General features: G+C 43.5%; 1 protein-coding gene across 4 annotated transcripts in view; it reads right to left on the bottom strand.

Moving 5' to 3' along the window:
• The window catches only part of CKAP5 (cytoskeleton associated protein 5), a 97,006-nt gene that overhangs the window by 14,421 nt on the left and 58,501 nt on the right, over nucleotides 1–24,084 (bottom strand). For 3 of the 4 annotated variants that reach the window (XM_081937435.1, XM_081937433.1, XM_081937434.1), the window contains 12 exons: nucleotides 23,903–24,031; nucleotides 20,368–20,562; nucleotides 19,498–19,627; nucleotides 19,040–19,128; nucleotides 17,743–17,811; nucleotides 17,305–17,430; nucleotides 15,961–16,110; nucleotides 15,384–15,587; nucleotides 9,532–9,667; nucleotides 8,786–8,979; nucleotides 4,812–4,984; nucleotides 3,036–3,209 (listed from right to left, as the gene is read on the bottom strand). In XM_081937435.1, the coding sequence (XP_081793561.1) occupies nucleotides 3,036–3,209; nucleotides 4,812–4,984; nucleotides 8,786–8,979; nucleotides 9,532–9,667; nucleotides 15,384–15,587; nucleotides 15,961–16,110; nucleotides 17,305–17,430; nucleotides 17,743–17,811; nucleotides 19,040–19,128; nucleotides 19,498–19,627; nucleotides 20,368–20,562; nucleotides 23,903–24,031 (1,769 nt within the window). The remainder of the gene's footprint in view (nucleotides 1–3,035; nucleotides 3,210–4,811; nucleotides 4,985–8,785; nucleotides 8,980–9,531; nucleotides 9,668–15,383; nucleotides 15,588–15,960; nucleotides 16,111–17,304; nucleotides 17,431–17,742; nucleotides 17,812–19,039; nucleotides 19,129–19,497; nucleotides 19,628–20,367; nucleotides 20,563–23,902; nucleotides 24,032–24,084) is intronic. The other variant, XM_081937436.1, reaches the window with a different exon arrangement.

Below are 24,084 nucleotides of genomic sequence, written 5' to 3'. Positions count from 1 at the left end.
ACAGCCTCCAGGCATCAGGACATCACGTTGAGGGCAACGTTTGGGTGGTTTGGGGTAGAGATGAAAAGTTGGGTATCATCAGCATATTGATGATACCGTACCCCAAAACCACGGATGATCTCGTCCAGCGGTTTCATATATATGTTGAACAGGAGGGGTGGGAGAACCAACCCCTGGGGCACCCCACAAGTGACGCACCTGGGGGTCGATCTCTGCCCTCCAGTCAACACAAACTGTAACCGATCCGACAGGTAGGAGGAGAACCACCATAAAACGGTGCCCCCCACTCCCAACCCCCCGAGTCGTCACAGTAGGATACCATGGTCGATGGTATCAAAAGCCGCCGAGAGGTCAAATAGGACCAGGACAGAGGAGCAGCCCCTGTCCCAAGCCCGCCAGAGATCATCGACCAATGCGACCAATGCCGTCTCCGTGCTGTACCCGGGCCTGAAACCCGACTGAAACGGATCCAGGTAGACAGCTTCATCCAGGTACTGGGGAAGCTGACGTGCTACCACACTCTCGACAACCTTTGCTACAAAGTGAAGGTTGGAGACCGGACGATAGTTGGCTAAAGAAGCTGGGTCCAGGGAAGGCTTCTTATGGAAGGGCCTCACCACCACCTCCTTCAAGGCGGTGGGAAAGAACCCCTCTCTCAATGAAGCGTTGGTAATCGCCTGGAGCCAGCCTCGTGTCACCTCCCAGGAAACCAAAACTAACCAAGAGGGACACAGGTCCAGCACATAAGTGGCAGCACTGAGTCTCCCCATAATCCTGTCCATGCCTTCGGGGGTCACAGGGTCAAACTCATCCCAGATTGTCTCTTCAAGATTCATCCCCATCGGCTCGCCCGAATCTACCCAGTCAGAGTCCAAGCCTGTCCGGATCTGAGTGATTTTATCCTGCAGAGACTGAACAAATGTTTCAGCCCTACCCTGCAAGGGGTCTTCCCCAGTTCCTTGGTTAAGTAAGGAGCGGGTCCCCTAAACAGGGCGGCTGGGCGGTTATCTGCGGACGCGATAAGAGCGGAAAAATGTTGCTGTTTTGCCGCTTCTATCGCCACTAAGTAAAATTTAATATGAATTCTTACTAGTGTTTGATCAGATTCGAACCGGCTGGTCCTCCAGCCACTCTCTAGGCATCTTTTCTGGTGTTTCATCTTCCAGAGCTCCTCGGTAAACCAGGGAGCCACCCGGGATCGACACCAGGTCAGAGGCTGCAAAGGCACAACACGATCCAAGGCCCCAGCGGCCGCCCTATCCCAGGCTTCCACTAGGGCTTCGGTCGAGTTGTGAGCAAGGGATTCAGGAAAAGTCCCAAGCTCCATCAGGAACCTTTCGGGGTCCATCAGGTGCCTGAGGCGGAACCATCTAGTCGGTTCCGCCTCTCTGCGGCGAGGGGTAGCGGTATGGAAGTCAAGCCTGATGAGGAAATGATCAGACCATGACAAGGGTTGAATAGAAATATCCCCTAAATCTAGATCATTCATCCACTGCCGAGAGACAAAAATCAGGTCGAGTGTGTGTCCCCCATTATGGGTGGGTCTTGAATTAACTGAGTTAGGTCCATAGCTGTCATGGAAGCCATGAATTCCCGAGCTGACTCGGATGTCTCGCCAATGGAAGGCAGATTGAAATCCCCCAGGACCATGAGCCTGGGGAAATCAACCGCCAATCCAGCTAACACATTCAGCAGCTCCGGCAGGGCTGATGAAACGTAGCAGGGAGACAGGTACGTAACAAAAAGGCCCACCTGAGCTCCAAGGCCCCACTTCACAAAGAGGGACTCACACCCGCCTATCTGAGGCACAGTGACCTCCTGAGGTCTGAGATTTTCCCTAATAACCACCCCCACCCCCCCCGCCCCTGCGCTCTTGGCTGGTGAAATGCCCGGAAGCCTGGTGGGCATAGTTCGCTAAGGGGCACACCCCCCTCATGGCCCAACCAGGTCTCCGTAATGCACGCCAGGTCCGCTCTACCCTCTTGTATGAGGTCATAAATGAGGGGAGCCTTATGTACCACAGACCTGGTGTTAAGTGACACCAGCCAGAGACCAGGGTCCTGTAATCCCGAGCACCCGGGGGTGCGAGAAGGGCGATGAGGGTTGGAACGCTCAATCACTCTTAAACAGCAAACCCGCGTCCTCCGAACATCATTTGGCCCTCGGCCCCCACCATATCTGCCTCTCCCACAAACAGTAGAGATGGTGAACCCCCCCCCCCCCAAATCTGGCCCGTTAATTTTATCTAATTTTTAAAATGTTATTGTTATATTAATTGGGTTTGTTTTTGGGATACTTATCTAATTTCCTTTTAACTTTTGTGATATGTGTTTTTTAATGTTGTACGCCGCCCTGAGTCCTTTGGGAGAAGGGCGGCATATAAATCTAATAAATCCAAATCCAATCTCCCATCATTCCGGACCATTTGCAGCTACGTGGGAACGCCGGCGTGTCACACCTGCGCTCCTCGCACCTGCAGCCTCGATGTCCGCCCGCTGCAACCCCTGAGAGCCAGCGGCAACGCAGGGCAACCTCTCTGGCCCGCTCACGAGCCAGTAATCAGAAGCAAGTTAAACGGAGCCACAATGGACTCTGATGGCCGGCCCAGCTGGTAGCTTGCCTGCAAGGAACCTGGGACCTCCAGCAGGATCTAGCCCATACAATTTGCTACTCCAACACAAGCAGGTGGAAAGAAAGAATCTGTGAGCCAAGTTCAAACACCTTCCATCCAATAACGACATCAAATTAATTGAAAGAAATGAAGAAAAAAAATTAAACTATTCTAGGAAAGAAAACCAATTATCACTAACAGCAAGAAAAATTTATACCTCTTTTCAAGCAAGACTGAATCAGAATTGGATATCAGCAGGGGAAGCTGGAGGCGTGGCTTAAATTCTGACTCAGTCTCTTGGGCAAATAAGGATTGAACAACCCACTCCTGGACTGTCCTGCGCCATCAGCTGAGAAAGAAGAGAACAGCATACCTATAATATGCAAATACTGGGTCAAAACAAAGGAAATTCCCCAGCACTTACTTAGGTTCAGGAATCAAGACTGGCTCAAAGATGTCATCCAGTTTGTGCTGAACAAGTGCTGGCATTTCACATCGCACTGTGCCATTATCATTTTCTATTTCATCCAGATCCAGCTGAAATTCCCGAGGAACTGTATGCATTGCCTCTGAATGGCCACTCAAGTTACGGGCTTGGCTATAAAAATCAAGCAACACATTTTCCTTAATATTTCTGGAAGCATGCTGTCTTCCCAACAGAAGTTACATTCTGAAATCCTCATAAGCTAGAGATGGAAAACATTCTTTTCTATATTATTTGGGACTTTGTTAGAGAGAGTCCAACTTTAAGTCAAAGTAATCTCCCTGGTTTCCCAATATTCCCTGCAGTTCACAAGAAATTGGGAAGGCGCCCCATTATCGCTCAGTTTTTGGAGAGCTTAAGGAGCGGAACAACAAATAATGGCTTGCTATTCTAACGTAACAAAATTTGTTGTCCCCTAATAATTATGTTTAAACACAGAAACCAAAAGAAAAAAATGAAAAAAAACCCTGCAAGTGGTCCTTGACTTACAGCCATAATTGATAAATGTGCCATACCCAATTTTAAAACCTGTTTTTCCACATTGTTAGGCAAATCTCGGCAGTTGTGAAATGAATTGTGTGGTTGTTAAGTGAATTCAGCTTCCCTCCATTGATTTTTGCTTGTCAGAAGCTGCAAATGGTGATCACATGACCTAGGGATGCTGCAACAGTTGTAAATAAAATGCTGGTTCCAAGTGCCCAAATTCTGATCACGTGACTGTGCAGATTTGGTTGTAAGTGCAAGAACTGATTGTAACTCACTTTTTTCGGTACTGTTGTAACTTTGAATAGACACTAAACAAATGATTGTAGGTCAAGGACTTCCTGTAGTAGTTTTTATAGCTTTTGCATTAACCAAGGAAAGCCAGGGGTCAAATACATCAAATACACCACCAGAAATGTTAAAGAGAGAACAAGAAAGTATGGTTTCATCCAAATGAATCCAGTTTTTATTCATATATGGAGAAGGCACTATGTTAGGTTGCCTTTCTTAGTGACCACTGTTTCTTAATCCAGAATATTCCCAGCTGAGATTTGTACTCTTCAATTACAACTTGTCATTTGTCTTAGTTTGTTAGGGATTTTCTACTAAGCAGAGGATTTTAGAACAATGGCATAAGGTATAGCAAGATGCATTCTAGAAGGGGTCCATGAATAACATATTAAATAGAGATGGGGATCTTAATTTCACATTGGATAGTATCCAATGCCACCTGAAGGTGTCTGCTTGTATAGAAGTACCTCCCTTAACTTTTTTACCCAAGAGATGGGACACTATTTCTCATATCCAACATCAGTTTTTTCTAGAACCCTAAGTTTTAAGAAGCTTTATTATAATATGTGAAACTTCTTCCAAAGGGTATTTAATAACTAATGATTTTGGGGGGGACGGGGGACGACAGAAATCGTATGAGCCCTGCTACCAAGGATTTAGTGGTTAGTACTTACATCCTATAAGTGCGATACATAATTCTGTCCATGGAGAAGCAGTGAAAAAAGGCACAATACCATTTAGAAAGCATTCAAGACATGACAAAACAGATGAAGAAAGGTTCAAATATTTTGCTTTGCAGTATTTTTTTTTTTTTTGCAATCTGTGTCTCATGGATGCAGCAATGATAAAAACAAAAGACAAACACAAGGCAACAGCAAGGTATGTTTTAGCACACACTGTGAAAATGTTGCACACAGATGGCATTTTCTCCACATAACATACTTGAGTTTGGAAGACATGTCTTCAGCTGCTCCCTTCCGCAGCATGTTTGCACTGGCATTGGCATTTTGCATGCGCTGGGGTTTTTCATCTACCTGCCTTGATGAAGCAGTATTTACTTTCTTAGCTGACCGCTTTATTCGTTCCTCCAACATACTCATGTCCTTCTCAGAAAGCTGTACAAGAAAAAAAAAACTTTAATGTCATGACAGATTTTCCTCTAAAAATGATCCACAGCTTCATAATTTCTGAAAAAACAATTAACATGCAATTTACTTCCCAATACAGGACTTGTATTTAGCAATTATTCTTTTATTCCCTTTATAAGTAACAGTACAAATGTTTCCTAAAACACTTCTAAACAAGGAAATAAGCAAAGGCAGAGTCTCTCATTTATTTATTATTCATCAAGTTCTCTCCCCGACAGCATTAAATGGTCTCATATGAAAAAAATAAATTGAGAGAAATTGTATGATGCTACACAGATTCTCTCTAAAGACAACACTATATGTCAATAAGCCAGCATCCACATTTTTGCAGTTGGACATCTATCCTCCTTGATTCAATGTACTGTGACCACTACACAACTATGTTCCCTCTAAGCTGCGTGGGTGCGCGGCCGCGCAGGTGGCAACAAAACACAGCGCAGCAGTTTCCAACTGCCACGCAGTGATCTTTAGCATGATGGACTTTAAGCTGCAGGCGGCTAGGAGGCTTCTGTCAGCTGGGCCAGGATATTATAGTGCCTGGACACACCCAGAGGAAGGCGGGCCTTTGGCCAACAGAAATGTGGCCACCTAGGGTTATGATTGGGCTTCCTCCGCCGGTGCGTGGCTGATTGACAGGGAGGCCGTTCACTCCTGGATCAAAGTTACTGAGGGGTGAAGCAGCAGCAACAGCAAACTCTCCGCGGGACGTGCGGAGCATGTTTCCGTCGCTGTTTGTCGGCTAAGTCCCCATGGCTGGGCTCCCCACTGTTGGCTCCACTTCCGAGATCCGGATGTGTGGGAGGCGCTTGCCACGCAAGCAAGTGGAAACCTATGCCAGGTGTGCACATGTCTGAATCCAGCCTCTGCGTTCGGAGCATTGGGGCTCGAGGTTTTTTTCGCAGGAAGGGGGAATCGAACTGGTGCTCTGAAGATTTTATTTGATTTTATTGCTTAAAAAGAAAAAGAAAACAGAGGCTTCTTGGTCCGCCTAGACCAGAAACTCAAAATCCAGAAAATTAACCTTGTTTAGGAAAGTTTTGCGCTGATGGAAAAAGAGTTTTCCAGTGAAAGTTTTTCCTACTTTTCCTTGTTTGCTTTTTTGGTCTCTATTCCTTCTCCTCTCCTCTTCTTTCTTCCTTTTTTCTTTCTTTTTTTCTTTCCTTCCTTCCTTCTTTCTTCCTTTCCTCTTTCTCTCTCTTTCTTTTTTCTGCCTCTTTTTCTTATCCTCCCTCCTCTCCCCTTTCTTTTTCTCTTTCTCCTCTTTCCTTTTTTGTCTCTCTCTGTGTATGTGTCTCTCTCTCTCTCCCTTCCTTCCTCCCCCTCCCTCCTCTCCCCTCTTCGTTTGTTTCTTTATGTGCCCCAATTGCTAATCTACATCAATTGGTAATTTATTCATAATTTGCTAATATCACTGCAGATTATTGGATAGTAAGGGGGAAAGTATAAAGCATATAAAGTAATTCATAGTATGGAAAATGTGGATAGAGGGAAGTTTTGATCCTTTTCCCATAGAGAGTCATCCATTGAACTTGAATACAAGTAGTCCTCAACTTACAACAGTTCACTTAATGACTAAAGTTACATCAGCACTGAAAAAAGTGACTTAAGGCTGTTCTTCACACTTATGATCATTGCAGCATCCCCATGGCCACATGATCAAAATTTGGATCTTTGACAACTGCCTCATATTTTTGATGGTTGCAGTGTCCTGGGGTCACCTTTTGCAACCTTCTGCCAAGCAAAGTCAGTAGGAAAGTCAGATTGACTTAACAACCAGGTTACTGATTTAACCTCAGTGATTCACTTAACTGTATGTAGCAAGAAAGGTTGTAAAATGGGGCAAAACTCACTTAACAAATGTCTCACTTAGCAATAGAAACTTTGGGCTCAATTAGGGTCGTAGATTGAGGACTACCTGTATAGGGAGATTTCTTTACTTAATGTATATTTACATGGTAGAATTGAGTTTCAAATAACACTGATTTTGTTGTTGTCTTGGGTGACATCTATGAAAAAAATTCAGATGTTCAGGCATGAAAATGTGCTGCTCAAACACTATACTTTTCCGCTCACACTGAAAAAAAATTAGAGGGAACATTGCTACACAAGACAACTTATTATCTAAGTTGTCAATTCCCTAATTGTATAGAACAGGGATGGGCAAGCCTTTTGTGGCCAAGAGCTAACATTAACATTTGGTGGCTTGGAGAGAGTTGCAAATCGAAGGGCCCACATCATACAAGTGATGCCACTGACGCTATGTCTATTTTAGGATTTGTACTCAGTTTTTATGTCTCTCACTGCAAAATAATAGAAAATATTGTCATTTTTCAGCAGACATGTTTGGAGGGTTTCTGGGGGCCACCCTTGCCTGTATAAAGCCAGAGCAGATTACAATTAAGTTTTGTCAGTGGAATACATTTTTTTGTCAGTGTTTGAATGAAACTATGGAGCACTCTCACAGATGTTAACCCATTTTGTTGACAGGGCTGCCATGTAGGTAAATTCTGGATGCTACCATTTTCCTACCCCCAACCTAGGAAAGTGACTTGAGAAACAGTAAGACCTAAAGCAGCAATTGACTTAATCTACAATTTCCCCAAAAGCTAACATCTTGCAAGAATATGAGATTTCATATCCAAGTGCAGAGATGTTATCTAAATTGAATAAAATTAATTTGTAATTTTAGATTTTCAAAATGAGAATAGGAAAGTAATTGTAGGATATATCAGTACATCTTAAAACTCAAAGCATTGAAGATTTAAAAAACAAGATAAAATCATCATTAATACAGCTGTGTTCTCCAATTTTGCAGGGGCACTACACCCGGACATTTCATGTAAGAATGACCTTTCTTACTATTGTGATGTTAGAAATTCAGAAATCTGCTCTAAACCATACAATTTAAGTAAAATTAAATTGAAATTTTGATAAAAGCAGTGGTTCTGAAATATAAGAAAAATAATTCCATGTAAGGTACTATTTTGGAAGTAGGTGGTACTTGATACCACCTGATTATTATTATTTTTACTTCAAAATAGCTTGATATCCTACTTGAATGTGGATGGCAAAACTCTCAGAAAGATTTTTTTTATCTTATTTAACCCCAACCTTTTGTAATTTGGTACACAGCTAATAAATATTTTTAAATTATTGTAAAGAGACAACAGATACGTTCTAAGTTCATTAGTCACATTTGTATTTAGAATCAGATTGATATAAAATAAGTTGCATCAAGAGACCTATTGGTCTAAATAGGCATTTAATGATTGATCCCTGACAGACATCTCCAGGCTTTCCTTTCCACTTTATCTGGATATGCACAAAATATGTGATTTTTAGCTTAGTTGCTTTAACGCTTTGAACAGTTTAAAAACTGAATCTCACAAACTGGACTGAACTGATTAAATAATAGTTTGGTGCAGATGGTTTTTTTTTTCTTTTACCAATATAACTTCCTCCAATTATTCACTAACACAGTTGTCAAAACTTTTGAACAAGATTTGTGGCAGACAAAATTCAACTAATTTCCACTGCTATTGCAGTTTAACAATGAATGCTTATTTATTTACCATCTTACAATTCATTGATATCTGAATGATTCATTAACCATCAACTAAATAGTGTAAAGTACAATTTATCTGTTCTTGACAATCAATATTCAATCAGTTGTATAATGCAGGTCGTTGTGACTTTGTACCATTTACCCTGAATCGTCCAATACACTGTAAGGATTTAATTTTTTCCCCTTGATTCCTGTTTACTTACATTTCCAATCAGCTTGAACACCTGGTCCCCATGCACATTGTAAACAGTGACAATGGTATTAAGTGCAGCATTTCTGACCGTGTTGTCCCTGTCACCAATGTGAATTGCAATTTCCTTTAAGGCTTTGCCCGGAGTTGGCTGACACACATTCATGCCATATGATTCAATTAGACATCCCAGCTCTTCTAAGCACTCTAAGGAATAACAAAAGAAGATGTAAACAAAACCCAAAGGCAACCACACTTCTTAGTAAAGTGAACTGTTATTATAGGCAAGGTAAAAATTCTTCTTCATGATTAAAAATCTCCAAGATGCAACTGGGAACCCACTCTAACACAATGTATGAAATGATCCGTAACCATTCACATTTATTGTCAGTAGCCTGAACAAGCATTACAAATAATTTTTATAACATGAACATAACTGTTACTCTCTATTTTCCTATGCCACCCCCACTTTAAGGAACTGCTACATCTTTGTGGGTATGGCAACTAGGCCATTAAGTAAAAGCTTATATTGCTCCCTTTGGAAATAATTAAGTCGAGTGATGGCATATACGTATGAATGTGCACCCCCAATCCCTTACTAGGCTGAAAAATTACCTACCCCTGCATACACCAATGCATCTGCCCCTATTTCATGCATCCAATGCAGAAATTGACACACCAGTATTTTAAGTGGGACTTGCCCATTCCATTATTTTCATGACTGTAATAAGATATTGTGATCTGTTCTACATGTCCCACCTGCCCGCTGTTTTGAGTTTTTTGATTTCGTTCCATCCATGATAAATGTGAACATTTTGCTGGCTGGATAGACAAGACACATTCTGTTCAGAATGGCACGCACATCCCTTCGAATAACATCTTTGGGTTCCCCAACCTAAAACCAGAGAAGATATATGGAGATTTAGAAAAATTGGACGCATAATCAATATTCTTAATCTTCTCAGCCAGGGCTTCCAGGGAATCACATTCATGCCTAAGGTCTCCAAACTGTCATGTGGGAGGAGTCACTGATGGGTTATTCTCAGACTCCATTAGCCTAGAGACTGAGGTTAAAATTAAGGCCACTCCCCTCTGCCTCACTTCCTGGCCCCTCTCATAATCTGAGTCTTTGACCTATTAGGAGACTAAATTTTTGGCTCCTGAGATTAGAGTGATTTTGAGAGAGTTTTCCCATATTTGACTCCCCCACCTCCTCCCTTAGTTTTCCCTGCATGTGGTGAGTGTGCTGGACAATAGCGGAGCTTTGCCAGGGGCACTAAAGGCTCCGAGGCCGCTGGCAGTCGTTGGGGGGGCATCCAAAACCAGGCGCCAGGAGATCAATGGTGGCACTGCGCCCCCATTACATCGGGGGTTGCTGGAGCTCTACTGCTTCTGGGCAGAGCTCCTTGAGGATTCGGGCCGCATGGTCGCCATTTTGGAGAGGCATGGCTTCTGGGAAGACTCATGTGGCTGGGGCGACTCATCGGCGCTCTGCTTCTAGCGCCAATTTGGGCCACCTGCAGAGGCACTCTCCCCCATGAATCGGGGAACAGCCTCCTGTTGCTTCTCTGCGACCCGCCTTTTCGAGCTGCGGATCGGCGCCGCCATTGGGACAAAAGGGCTCATCAGGGGCTTTAGCTGGCAGCCTGCTTGCTGAGAGGCACGGAGGAGGCCGTGAAGAGCCTTGGAGGCACAACTTTCTGTGGAGCTGTGAGAACTGCGGAGTGGGGGAGCTGGACAAGATGGCGGATGCCATGAGGCAGCAGCTCCGGATTCCCCTGAGGCTTCTGATCCTGAGGAGGGAACTTCCAGGGGGGCTTCTATTCCCAGAGACAGGGCTTCTGGCAGGAAGAGCTCTTCCAAGTCTGCTTCGGCTGGGGGGTCTCACAGGGGGTCTGAGGGTGTTACCACCAGGGCTTCCTCCAGGAGAACCAGGGAGTGTGTCAGGCCTTCGCCCTCCAGGTCAAGGTCACCCCATAGGCTCACGTCTGTTCCTGAATCCCCACTAGATCTCGGGGATCTTCTAGGGGAGGTGTTTCCATGTCCCCTCCTATCACCCCTGAGCACCCTGGGGCCCACAAAGGGGATCCTTTCGGCAGGCAAGCTGCTGGATTGGGAACTAGGCGGGAACAGTCGGCTGAGGCAGGGCAAGATTTGGGGCCTCCGATTCTTTCCCCGGCTTTTCTGGAACTTCCAGAGAGATTTCAGCATATTGTTGCCCAGGCAATTTCTCAAGGTATTGCTACAGGCATGCAGCAGAGATCCAGGTCTTTTAGGAGGAGTTATTCTCGTGGGACACCAAGAGGTCATCCAAACCAACCCGCATCCTCTTCTGCTTGTGAGCATAGGCAGAGTTCCCCTTCTATACCTAGTGAGAGTTCTGTGTTAGATGACGAGGATCAGAAGGAGGTTTGTTTTCTCCGATGATGAGGAACCAGTTCCGGAAGCGTCTGTGGTCACTGGTCTTTTTCACTCCTCCCAATTTGGTTCCCTTTTTCGCAAGGCCAAGGCCATTGCGGACCTGGAGGTGACTCCCGCGTCTGCGGGCACACCTGCTGCCCTGGCCCCAAGTACTAAAAAGCGGCCGTTCCACAAGCCTCCAGTGGAGAAGGAGGAGATTTCTACACCCCTTATGTTCATGGAGGTTCCCAAGTCCCAACCTGCAGCATTTCCAACCCTAGGAGGCAATGATCGCCGTTTTTATAACCTTGATCCTAGTTTTTCCCAGGCTTTACAGATCCCGATGGTGGATGCGCCCGTGGCGTCTTCTTCGTCTCTGGTGGCAGGTGACATCGCCAACAATCTTAAGGCGGATAGGAGAGCTGAACTGACTTTGCGCAAGAACTTCTAAGCGGCCACGTGATCGATCAAGGCAGCTGCTGCGGCTTCCTTCTTCAATAGGTCCACCCTCCTGGTTGTCCCAGATGCAGGAGAGGGTTCCGGCTATGGAGGTATGTCTTTTGTAGGACATTGCAAAGCTTACAGCGGCTGCTTAGTTCTCGGCAGATGCCACACTTGATGCGATCGGTTGCGTCCAGGAGACTTCTCTGGCTACGTGGTTGGCAGGGGGAGACCCGGTCTAAGTGGAACCTGGCTGCAGCAGAGTATTCCAGCGACAAGCTATTTGGAGCCTCCCTTGATCCGTTTCTGGTGAAGGACAAAAGCAAGCATAAGATCCTGCCTTCTACTTCCAAATGGGTAGAGCAAAGGTCGACACCCTACCAGAGGAAGTCTGCATATCGGCCTCCAGAGCAGGACTACCAGCAGCAACAGAGGTACCCCCCTCCTGCTAGGTACTCTCGACAGGAAATAAGACAATATTACAGGGACAGGAATCGGTACCAACAGCCCAACAAGCGGCTCTTTCGAGGGGGGAGGGCGTTCCTGCCCCAGGAATAAATGATCCGGGCTCGGATCTCCCCATAGGCAGTCGCCTCGCTCATTTTGCAGGCCACTGGGACCTCATCTTCTCTGATGCACGGGTCCTCCACACTGTTCACTTTGGGTTGCATTTGGAGTTTCGTTCTCACCCCCCTTCTCGTTTCAGGCTTTTCTCCTCCTCTTGGAACCCAGTAAAGGGCGAGCTTATGCGCAAGGCCATTCAGCACCTGCTGGATATTCAGGCCGTGGAACTGGTTCCGGAGGACCAAAGAAGTTCTCGTTTCTATTCCAATTTATTTGTACTTCCGAAGAGTTCAGGAGGTTGGAGAGCCTTTTTGGATTTAAAGTTACTAAACTCTAGACTGGTTTACGAGAATTTTAAAATGGCTTCCTTGAAGTCTATTCTCGAGGGGATCAGGTTGGGGATTCCCTGGCCTCCTTTGACCTTACAGAGGCCTATCTCCATATCCTGATTGTACCGGAACATAGGAAGTGGTGGTGGTCGCGGGTCACCTTAGATCCGTCCTGATCCAAATTCAATGTTACCTAGATGATGTCCTCGTGAAGGCTAGCATCCTTAGGGCGGCGAAGAGGAACCTTCAGATCACTATTAGAACTTTGCAGTCCTTGGGATTTTCGGTAAACTTCAAGAAAAGCCATTTAGAGCCCTCTACCTGGTTGCAACACCTGAGAGAGGTCATTGACACGGTGGAGAGAAGAGTGTTCCTATCCCAAGATCGTAGGGATAGTATTTGTCAGCTGGTTCAGCAGATTCGCAGGACACGCTCTGTTCCCGCTCTCGCGTCTCCTGGGGAAGTGCATCTCTTGCATTGCGGAACGAGGCTGCAAAGTTGGGAAATTAGACGGAACGTCATCTCCTGTTGCTGAGGGCGGAACACATCTCGGGGGTGGACAACATGCAAGCCGACTGGCTCAGCCGAGCGACAGTGGACCACGGAGAAAGGCAGCTGCTTCTCGAGGTCTTCCACAAGATTTCTGGAGGTTTGGCAGGCCGGTGGTGGATCTGTTCGCCAAACCAACCAACGCACAGGTCCAGAGGTTCATCTCCTGATACCCGACTCGGGGTGTGGAGGACGTGGACACCCTACGGTGTTGTTGGCCGGAGGACCTTCTGTATGCCTTTACCCCCCTTCCACTCATTCCTGGGGTTCTCAGGAAGCTGGTAGCGGAGGTCATCGTAGTGGCTCCCTATTGGCCTCGTCGGCCTTGGTTCGTGGACCTGATAGATCTGTCTGTGTCTTCCCACTGGAGGATTCCCCGGGGGGAGGTGGCTCTTTGCCAGGGGAACCTGTGCAATCCAGAGCCGCAGCAGCTCCAGTTGACCGCTTGGCACTTGAGCGGGAGCACTTAAGGGCGGCCCAGTTTTCAGCCAGAGTTATCAGGACTACTGAGGCCTCCAGGAGGAAGTCCATTACCTGCATCCACGATGCTACGTGGGCTGCCTTTGTGACCTGGTGCCGTTCCACGCAGTTGATCCGGCAACAGCCTTGACACCTCAGGTGCTGAAGTTCCTTCAGGATGGACTGGACGAGGGGCTTTCCCACAACACCCTCAGGAGGCAGGCTGCGGCATTGGCAATGGTTCTTGGGGGGGTTGGGATCCTGTTCTTTGGTGCAAGACCCAATCATTAAGAGGTTTATCGGGGGGGGGGTAACCTTAGACCTCCTGTGGTGCATCGTTTCCCCACATGGGATTTACCAACTGTCCTGCAGGCTCTGACGGGGGCTCCCTTCGAGTGCATTTAACCTTGAGCATAATAACATATTAGAAGATGCTATCCTGATGTAGATTACTATTCTCAGTTGCTCTGGGAGTTTTGTAAATTAGAATCTTTGCAAGTACAGCAGAAACAGATACAAAATCCCATGGGTCATTGTAATGAATAAGAGATACATGTTCTCTAATGAATTTAAAAAAATTCTGTAAGATATTTGCTCAGCAATTCTGTGTTGAATTTTTACAGCGATGTTAAAAATGTTGCTCTCATACATACTATATCGAGTGTATCAGGTATTACAATTAATTTAGTTGTTAAAGATCAGAATTTCTAATTGATGTATTTAGTATTTTTTCGCTAATAAGATATAATTCTACTACCATTATGAATGCTAGTATTTTATTCGAAACTGCTCGCATATTTTTTTATGAATGTTACTGGTAATACCCAAAGGTGCTTTTTCAGGAGGCAAAAAGCACCTTTGGCACAACCATGACCTTGATGATTGAGAATCTCTACAGACTTTTAACATTACAGGTAATAACACCCAGCTTATCTTGGCTGATCTCATAAAATATAAACTTTTTAATGATTTTATTGTAATTTTTCTGATTTTTACTGTTCAGTCATTCAGAAATTGCAAGTTTAATAAATTAACATCATCATCAAGACTGGACCATGTTAATACTTGTATATAAGCCCACCAGGAAATCTCAGGATTGGAGCTAGACTTGGAAGTGGAAAAACATTCCAGAAGACAACAATAAATTATTCTTTTGTATTGTTGACAATAAAATAAAATGGAGATGTTCTCAAGCAGTTGATCTTAATATTATCTTATCTTCTATACAGTATCTTTTGATGTGAGTTCAAAGTTATTTTAAAAAAGTAATGCTAGATATGAAGGCTGAAATAGAGTTAATGGAATTCCCTAGGTTACTGACTATATTCACATTTTTAAAAAAATCATAGAACATATAAAAATTTGCTCTCTACCTCTTGCATCCTATTTTTCCAATTTTGCCTAATGTAATGTACTGACTGAAGTTTTAATATTATTATTCTACACCTTAATTCAAGCATTCTAAAATTGAAGCATATTGTCACCTACGCTTATTCAGGAATGGGAAGGATCTTGAGGAGGAAGCTAAAGTAAAATCTGATGGCAATTTTTGGGGCTCTTTATATCAGTAAAAACATTTTAGCAATGTTTTCCATTTCTATTATTTGAAAAAGTAATAATATTTCAAATCTGGTTTTCTTGCTTCTCTTTTCCAAATAGGGTTTTTCTTTTCTTTTTCAAATACAGTATCCTCCAGTTCTATTAGCTAAAGTCATCATTATTCTCAATACTGTCACAGAGGGAGCTCTAATTTCACAATTTGCTTTTTGATATATTTTGTGAGCAAAATATCTAGGTTTTTTTTTTCATTTTACCCACTCTAAGAAGTCAAGACACACCAAGTATGTAGCTTTTTAAAATTCTGGATACCTTCAAAGTAAGATAGGGAATGAAAGAAGTGGCTTCATTTTCAGTCAGGTGGTATTCTTCTTGGTTCAACATGATAAACAGCAGCTTAAGATACTCCAAAGTTTTCATCAGAACACTTGTGTTGGTGTCAAAGAACCTGAGAGTGATCCACTTCAGAATCAGATCTAAACAGCTGATAACTCCATCTTTTTCACTCTCCAAGTGCTTGAAAGGGGGGAAAAGAACAAGGTGAAGTTTTGCACAGACAAAAGTTTTTTTCTTTTACAATAAAATAAACTGAGAAATTGTATTTCAATTAAATGATTATGCCATGGCTTTTCTAGCAGCAAAGGGACCAAAGATAATTATTTTGTACATGCATAATTGCAACTTGCATCAGCTACTCTACTATTTAAGTTTGTTTCAAATGCTCATATTCAGTGCCTGGATGGAGGCCAATACTAATTGCACTGTTCTTATGAGAATATTATGCAGGGCTCTAGATTGAATAGGGCATTTTCAAAAGTTGCACGCTCTATGAAAAGTTATACTAGTGTTCTTATTGGTTTATCAACTGCCAGAAATCAATGCTCCTCACCTCAACCATTACACTAAGTGCTTTGTTGTGGTGTTGAAAATCTGTATGAAACATTTCATCTTGTAACCACTTGGCAACACAGCTAGACATCTGAGTCTTCAATTGCTCAATGTATTCATCACGAGGAGTAGTAAAATTCCATTTCAAAACCTGAAGGAAGAGGGGAACATGGTCTTCTTAAAAATTAAACCTGTAAGTTAACCTACTTGTAACTTAAATTTTACTTAAAATAATTAGTCTATAAATTGTAAGTGGCATGTAGATACATCCTATATGTATGTGTGCAGTTGTTTTCCTTATTTGCTAAGACTACATTATTGACCACAGGTAATGTTAAGTAGCATCGATCCTCCTAACATAACAAAATAAGTTCGTATTTATGAATATTTTTTCCTGTACAGATTACTTGATTACCAAAGCATTGTCTCTTTCTAACTTTCACTAAACCTAGTTTGGTTAAACCTCAAGCAAGCACTTCCTACCCATTCCACTTTTGAGACAGTCATGAAGAGGATACCAGAAACAACTGTTTATTTTAAGCAAAGAATAATTTATTCTTGTATCTGAATTGGAACAAGTCCAGATTATTTTAAAAATGGATTAATGTTTCTACCTTAGCTTCTAGTTAATTTGTGTCAACTGGATCTCTTGTTGGATATGTGTTAAGATTATCTCACAAATAACACCTAGTGAGCTTTCATGGCAGAAGTGCACCTAATCTTGAGTCTTTGTATTTTATATTTTAATACCTCAGAACTGTATTATAACATAGATGCTTAGGTGCATACACATACAATCAGTGATTTGAGGCTTGTTTCTGCCTATTCATTCTGTGCAGTATTTCTCAAACTGAGTGATGCCAAGTTATCTTGATTTCAACTCCCATAATTCCTCATGCCGACTGGTACAATTTTAGCAATCTTCCCATTTAAAAAATACAATAAAACGATTTTGTTATTGTAGAAACATTTCCTAATACTGAATGAGGAGACACCTCTCCACTGAACTTTTCCAAAATAATTCATTTGGTTTAAGCGCAGTTAAGGCAGAACAAATTTGGCAGATTTTGTAGGCCATGCTTAACAAAAAAGGATAACAGAACAACTTCTAATTTTGTATGCTTGTCCACTGAACTGTTAATAACATTGGTAAATACATTAAAGCAGAATGTGCATTTATACAATTAAGTGAATAAATAACTTTAAGTAATCTCCACATGTATTTTTACCTGGAGCTTTCCAGCGTTAAAGTAAATTTGGCCTGCAGGGCCGCCCTGGAACAGCTTTATAATAGGAATTAAGGTCTAATACAGCCTAGAAATCAGACATTGAGCATTTCTCTCACCTTTAATCCTTTCTCATCTTTCATTCTTTGCTCTTTTCCATTTGGGACTAAAATAAAAACTGGGCCAGACCTGTCATCATCATCTTTCAAGTTGGATTTGCTTGGAACCTTTTTCCCTTGTATACCCTAAGAAGCAAAACAACAATAAGTTCATTTCCCAGTAACCAACCTCCTATAATCTAGTTTCAAACCATTTTCCATTCTGCACCTCTGGACTAATCTCACTGAAGTCAACAGGAATGCCTTTATTTAGAATAAATCTATCCCATCAGCATGCAAGCCAAGTATTTCACCTACACAGAAGTTTGTGTTAGAATGTGCACTGAAGACCTCAAGTACCTATTTAGCAGAGTAAAGACAAAGGCCATAACAGTGTTTAGTACAGCAAGTATATAAAGGTCAGTGTACCAGCCACTTTATGTGGTACCCGTTTATTACCTGTTTGATAACTTTGTTCTTTGTCAGATTACTATTGCCTTTGGTGAGGCCTGAATTTGCATCAGAATGCTGAAACAAGTCATAAAACACTCTGTAGTTAATAGTATTGACCACATAAACACCTTTTTAACAGTTTTTTACAATTTCTGCATAAATATGAATATAGAGCCCAAGCACTCTTCCTTTTTATTGACTGTATGTGAAATATTACATAGCTAAGATTACTGGCATATAAATTATATGGAGGAATAACTGAGTTAGAAGGGACCAGTCAAGCCATCAAATTTCCTCTCAGTGAAGACCAAGAGGCTCAGACTCCAATTGCCACAAGTGTTTCACAAGGATCATTTCATTAACCTGAGGTCTGCAACATGAAGCTTTTTCATACATTGACACAAAAATCTGTAGTGCAGGGGTGTTAAATTCAAGGCCCGGGGGCCAGATCCGGCCCCTGGGGTGCTTAAATCTGGCCCGCAGGGCTGCCCTGGAACAGCAAAGGACTGGCCAACAGAGGGTTGCAGGAGACCATTGCAGCAGAAAAGGGAGCTTGCGAGGGCTGGCGCCCTCGACACAAGTGATGTCGAGCTGGCCACACCCACTCCGGCCATGCTCATTTCAGCCCCCTGAGGCCAAATACAACCCTGATGCAGCCCTCAATGAAATCGAGTTTGACACCTCTACTTTACATATATTGCAATGTACCATGAAATAAAAACTTCTTAAATAAAGCTTTACTATGGAACAGAATGAGCTGCAAAATAGAGTTGTGATGCGGTCATTTCATTCTGCCACATAGCTGGTAGTACTTTTCATAACCAGGGCTCCATCTGATTTTATTTCTGGATTGATATGCAATACTGTATCTAGGCTGATATAATCCAGGAAAGCCATCCCACTAGGAACTGCTGTCCAAATCCTGCTCTTCATTTTCTATCATTAGATGATAGAAATGTGAAGGTGGGCAGTTCAAAAATGTATTAGGTAGACGGGCAGGCAAATCCTTCTTTGCCAAGTAAAGAGAGGTTGCTTGCCTGTTTGTGGTCTTTGCCACTCATTGCCTGACACAGAGGACTTAATCCTACGTCTTCTCTCCCTCAAGCAGCTTTCCAGCCTGTCTTGCATGGCAAAGTCTCTTTTATCACTGGTCCTGTCTAGATAGATAGGCATTGCCTCAGAAGCAATGCCTGCCAGAATATGAATGGGGGCAGGAATTCTTGGGACTAGTGATACCTAAAGTTAGAAATCTCCAGCAAAGACTGCAAAGCCAAGTAAACCAAGAGCCACAGTTGTCATTTACCTTGGTTTTAGGGGCACTTCCTCCTGTTTTGGCTTTTTTGGCATCAGGTTTAGTCTCCACTGTGCTTGATACATAATCTTCATTGGAACCTAAGGAATAATTTGATAGTTTACACTATATAGGCTTGGGATCAAAACTACCAACCCCCATTCTGTCAATTTACAAAACATGGTATAATTCTCAAGATATACTTTAGCCTGTGGGCTGTGTCTCACTAGGGGGCTGTGAGGGGATTGTAACCAAGCTATGGAAACAGCCGGTGAGCACACACACATCCTCATTTACACGAACAGTGGGCGAGCGTGCACACTTCATTTGCATGAGTGGCAGCCGCACACGTACAACGCTTGTGCAAGTGGACCTAATGTGTGCGTGCTCCCCTAAATAAAAGTTTCGCATGATTTTAATCTTTCTTGAAACTGGAATTCTCTCAAATAGGTCAACTGTAGAAAGATTACCTGATGCAGCTTGAGATTTGGCTGGAGCTGCTCCCACTGCTCTAGATGTCTTACTTGGTGGAGCAGGTTTGGCAGGCATATTGGCTTTAGCTTTTTCAAGCAGGGCCAGTACTTGATCTTTTGAAGTTGGCTACAGGAAAGAGAAAAAAAAGAGTCCTTATGTATCTACATTTAAGCTACTTGATCAAATGACTACAAGCCAAACTTTCTTTTCTTTACAGGTCTTTAAACAGAAATTAATTTTTGTAAACAGTTCCAGGCTTGTCAGCGCACAGTGCAAAGGAATGGTGGCAACCTAAAGCAGGAATGGGCAACCCATGGTCCACGGGTTGTTTCCCACCACTCTGATATCACACTGCAATGAAGTATGTAGCAAAATGGCTATTTCTGATACCATTTTTACCTCGCCAACCTTCAAAAATATATTTGAACTACTTTTAAAAATGGTTCAGTCATGTTACCAAAGTTGTGCCATACCAACAGACGGTCCTAAAGACTTCCAGAGTTGCAGCCCAACTGCTCAAAAGCTCCCAACCCAAATTATCCAAGCTTATATAGATAAGAACTCATATGCAGACATTTAAGATTTCCTAGATTAGATTTCAATATCCCAATAATGAAAGCTATTTTGGAAGGCCTTAACTTCCCAGAAACTCACTCATGCTATTACTTGCATGTCTATATACCATTTGCCCTTGCCACTATTTATACTCCCATTAGCTGTTTGGCCCTATTGATTTCTTATTTAAGAAAATTTGTATGGCCACTCAATTCAATTTCAATGACTGGCTTGAGTGGCTTACATGGATAAAAATCCCATATAATGAAACTAGTTAAAACAATCAGTCAATTTATTAGTGTTTTCTGTACCTTCAATTTGCCAGTGGCTTTGGCCATCTTCTCAAAACCCAGGTGCATCATAAAAAATGGAAGAGCATCCTGGGCCTTTTTACGGACATCTCCATTTCGATCCTCCAGGCAGGAGTACAGGTGAGGTACACATAAAACTAAGTCTGACGGGACAGCTCGGAGAGTGGGCAACTTGTCAGCGAGCCAACCTAAAAGCTAACGTTAGGAAAGATTATTAGAAAGGAACACACTGTATTCTAACTAATGATTATACAAATTTACATATGAATAATCATAACTGGTGGCATTTAAACTGTATTAAAAATTAGATATCCACTAATCGACTAAAATTGATTTGAAAAATAAAAATGAGTGGAAGGGAGCAATAGCTGACTAACAAGATACCACAAAGAACAGGCCACTAGGGAGAACAAATAGAAAAAACATGTTGCTTTCCTTCTCTCCCCACCCCTTTAAAAAAATAGAATAAAAGAGTTTTTAGGCAAGGAATTTTATGAAAGATTTTGAAAGAGACAATGAGGAGAAAGTAACCTATAGATCAGTGGTTCTCAACCTGTGGGTCGCGACCCCTTTGGGGGGGTCGAACGATCCTTTCACAGGGGTCGCCTAAGACCATCCACCTCCACCAAGGTCGCCCATGCTCAGGAGCGCATCCTGAAGCGGCAGGTACATGAAGAGCGCCAGGTGGCAAAGTAGCCTCCTCCCAGCTCTGGGTGCAACCCAGATGCCACCCCGTCCTGTCTCCACGCCAGGGAAAAGCTGAGGCACTGAAGGGGGAGAGAGACGGGTTCTTCTGGGTGGCGGATCAGCCTTGGCTCCGACGGATGTCCAAAGCGAACGCGGTTGGCGGTGCTGCTTCAGCGCAGCCACCTGCACAGGGGCTCGAAGGTGCCCGGAGAGCAGAAGACCGGTGGGTCAGTCGGGCCACCCGCTTAAGCTGGAGGGATGGGCTCACGCCCAGGCAGGTGCATACCAGGATTCAAACAGCCTTGGGCCTGGATGCTGCCTTTGCCTCCCCTGGTCCTGTCTTGCAAGCTAAACTGAGCTCAGATGCTTTTTGGCCCCCAGGAAGGGCTGGCAGGAGACGCCGGAGGGGAGGACAGGCCCTGCCAACCCATTCCTTCCGTCCCGAGGAATTCCACTTGGGACGGAAGCACAGTTTGATGTAGCTAAAGCCTCCGTTTAAAATCCCATATAAAGGGCAACTTCTTAATCTGTGTTAGGAAAGAAAGAAAGAAAGAAAGAAAGAAAGAAAGAAAGAAAGAAAGAAAGAAAGAAAGAAAGAAAGAAAGAAAGGAAGGAGGAATGGAAGGAAGGAAAGAAAGAAAGAAGAAATGGGAGGAGGGAATGGAAAGAAAGAAGAAAAGGGAGGGGGGAATGGAAAGAAAGAAGAAAAGGGAGGGAGGAATGGAAAGGAAGAAGAAAAGGGAGGGAGGAATGGAAGGAAAGAAGAAATGGGAGGGGGAATGGAAAGAAAGAAAGAAGAAAAGGGAGGGGGGAATGAAAAGAAAGAAAGAAAAGGGAGGGAAGAATGGAAAGAAAGAAAAAAAAGAAAAGAAAGGGAGGAATGGAAAGAAAGAAAACAAACAAACAAACAAACTGGGTGGGTGGGTGGAACGGAATGTAAAAAAAGTAAAATTAATAAAGCGAAACTCATGTAAACCACGAACTGCTGCTGGAGGCAAACAGGGAGGTTGTTTTATTCTGGAAAATCCCAGCCTGGCTGATCTTCTCCCAAACCAAGATTGGCAGATTAAATCACTATGCTTTAATTATGTTCAATTTGTAATAATGAAAATACATCCTGCATATCAGATGTTTACATTACAATTCATAACAGTAGCAAAATTACAGTTATGAAGTAGCAACGAAAATAATTTCATGGTTGGGGGTCACAACATGAGGAACTGTATTAAAGGGTTGCGGCATTGGAAAGGTTGAGAACCACTGCTATAGATGAAGATTTCATACATTCTTGGTCAGTAAGTGCTCTCTCTCTTATAGTATTGGGGCAATAACTAAGCAAATGGATGCGGAAACTGATTCAATATACTTCTTCCAACAACAAAACACATTATTGTAATCAACTTTTAAGTCTTGGATTCTCTTTTAGAATGTTAACAACATACTGTAAGGTTTTTCATTAATTCAAAACCACCTAACACAATGGGTGCAATTAGCCACAAATACCCACTTTCCAATGTCTTCATTTTTTATCTGCTCTGCTCAGAACCACTTCTACTCAGAGGAGAACTGCCACATTTTGGATTATGAACAGATGAGTTGAAACATAGTATATTGTGTTGACTGGAGGGCAGGGATCGACCCTGAGGCATGTCACTTGTGGGGTGCCCCAGGGATCGGTTCTCTCACCCCTCCTGTTCAACATATATATGAAACCGCTGGGCGAGATCATCCTTGGTTTAGGGTATGGTATCATCAATATGCTGATGATAACCAACTTTTCATCTCTACCAATGACCACCCAAACGATGCCCTCGATGTGATGTCCCGATGCCTGGAGGCTGTGCGGATCTGGATGGGGAGGAACAGGTTCAAGCTCAATCCCTCCAAGACTGAGTGGCTGTGGTTTCCGTCATCCCGATTTGTGCATCTTGTTCCATCTTTGATGATAGGGGGAGAAATTTTAGCCTCCTCAGAGAAGGCCCGCAATCTGGGAGTCCTCCTGGATACGCGGCTTAGTTTAGAAGAACATCTGACAGCAGTGACCAGGGGGGCCTTCTACCAGGTTCGCCTGGTACGTCAGTTGCGCCCCTTCCTGGATCGGGATGCTCTGTGCAGTCACTCACGCCCTCGTCCTTTCTCGCCTGGACTACTGCAACGCTCTCTACATGGGGCTGCCCTTGAAGAGCACCCGGAGGCTTCAGCTAGTCCAGAATGCGGCTGCGCGGGTTATCATGGGGGTACCTAGGTGCTCCCATGTTACACCCCTTTTAGGCAGCCTGCACTTCAAGGTATTAATTATGACCTTTAAAGTGCTCCATGGCTTAGGCCCAGGGTACCTGCGAGACCACCTACTGCCACCAGTAGCTTCCCACCGTCCAGTACGATCCTACAGTTGCCCTGCTCAGGGTGTCATCGGCCAGACAGTGTCGGCTGGTGACCCCCAGGGGGAGAGCCTTCTCTGTGGGAGCGCCTTCCCTCTGGAATGAGCTCCCCCCGGAGCTTCGCATAATCCCTGACCTCCGGTCCTTCCGACGCGCCCTAAAAAGTTGGCTTTTCCAGCAAGCCGGCCTGGCCTGTTAATTTTATCTCATTTTTAAATATTATTGTCCTATTAATTGGGTTTGTTTTTGGGATATGTATCTAATTTCTTTTTAACTTTCGTGATATGTGTTTTTTAATGTTGTACGCCGCCCTGAGTCCTTTGGGAGAAGGGCGGCATATAAATCCAATTTAAAAAAAATGTGCCCAGACTGTTTTGCACATCTCTACTGAACGGACACTTCTTCTAAGATAATAGTAAAAAAGCAACCAAATAATAAAAAAGGCAAACCATGACTAAAATCCTCACCTCTTGTCTTAGAAAAGGATTCTCCTTCTTCAATTCTTCTGACAAATCTTCCCCTTCCAACCATTCTTTCATTCCTGTCTGTTCGGTCCAGGCATTTACTGTTACTAGGGATGCTGCCCGTACATTGCTCTGGAAAGGGGAAGAGGCAAAATAAGATATAATATATACATACACAAATACAC

The sequence above is a fragment of the Natrix helvetica genome, assembly GCF_964273705.1.
Source record: "Natrix helvetica genome assembly, chromosome: 1".
NCBI classification, from domain to species: domain Eukaryota; kingdom Metazoa; phylum Chordata; class Lepidosauria; order Squamata; family Natricidae; genus Natrix; species Natrix helvetica.
The sequence above is the reverse complement of the archived record's forward strand: the minus strand, read 5'-3'. Positions and strand labels throughout refer to the sequence as shown.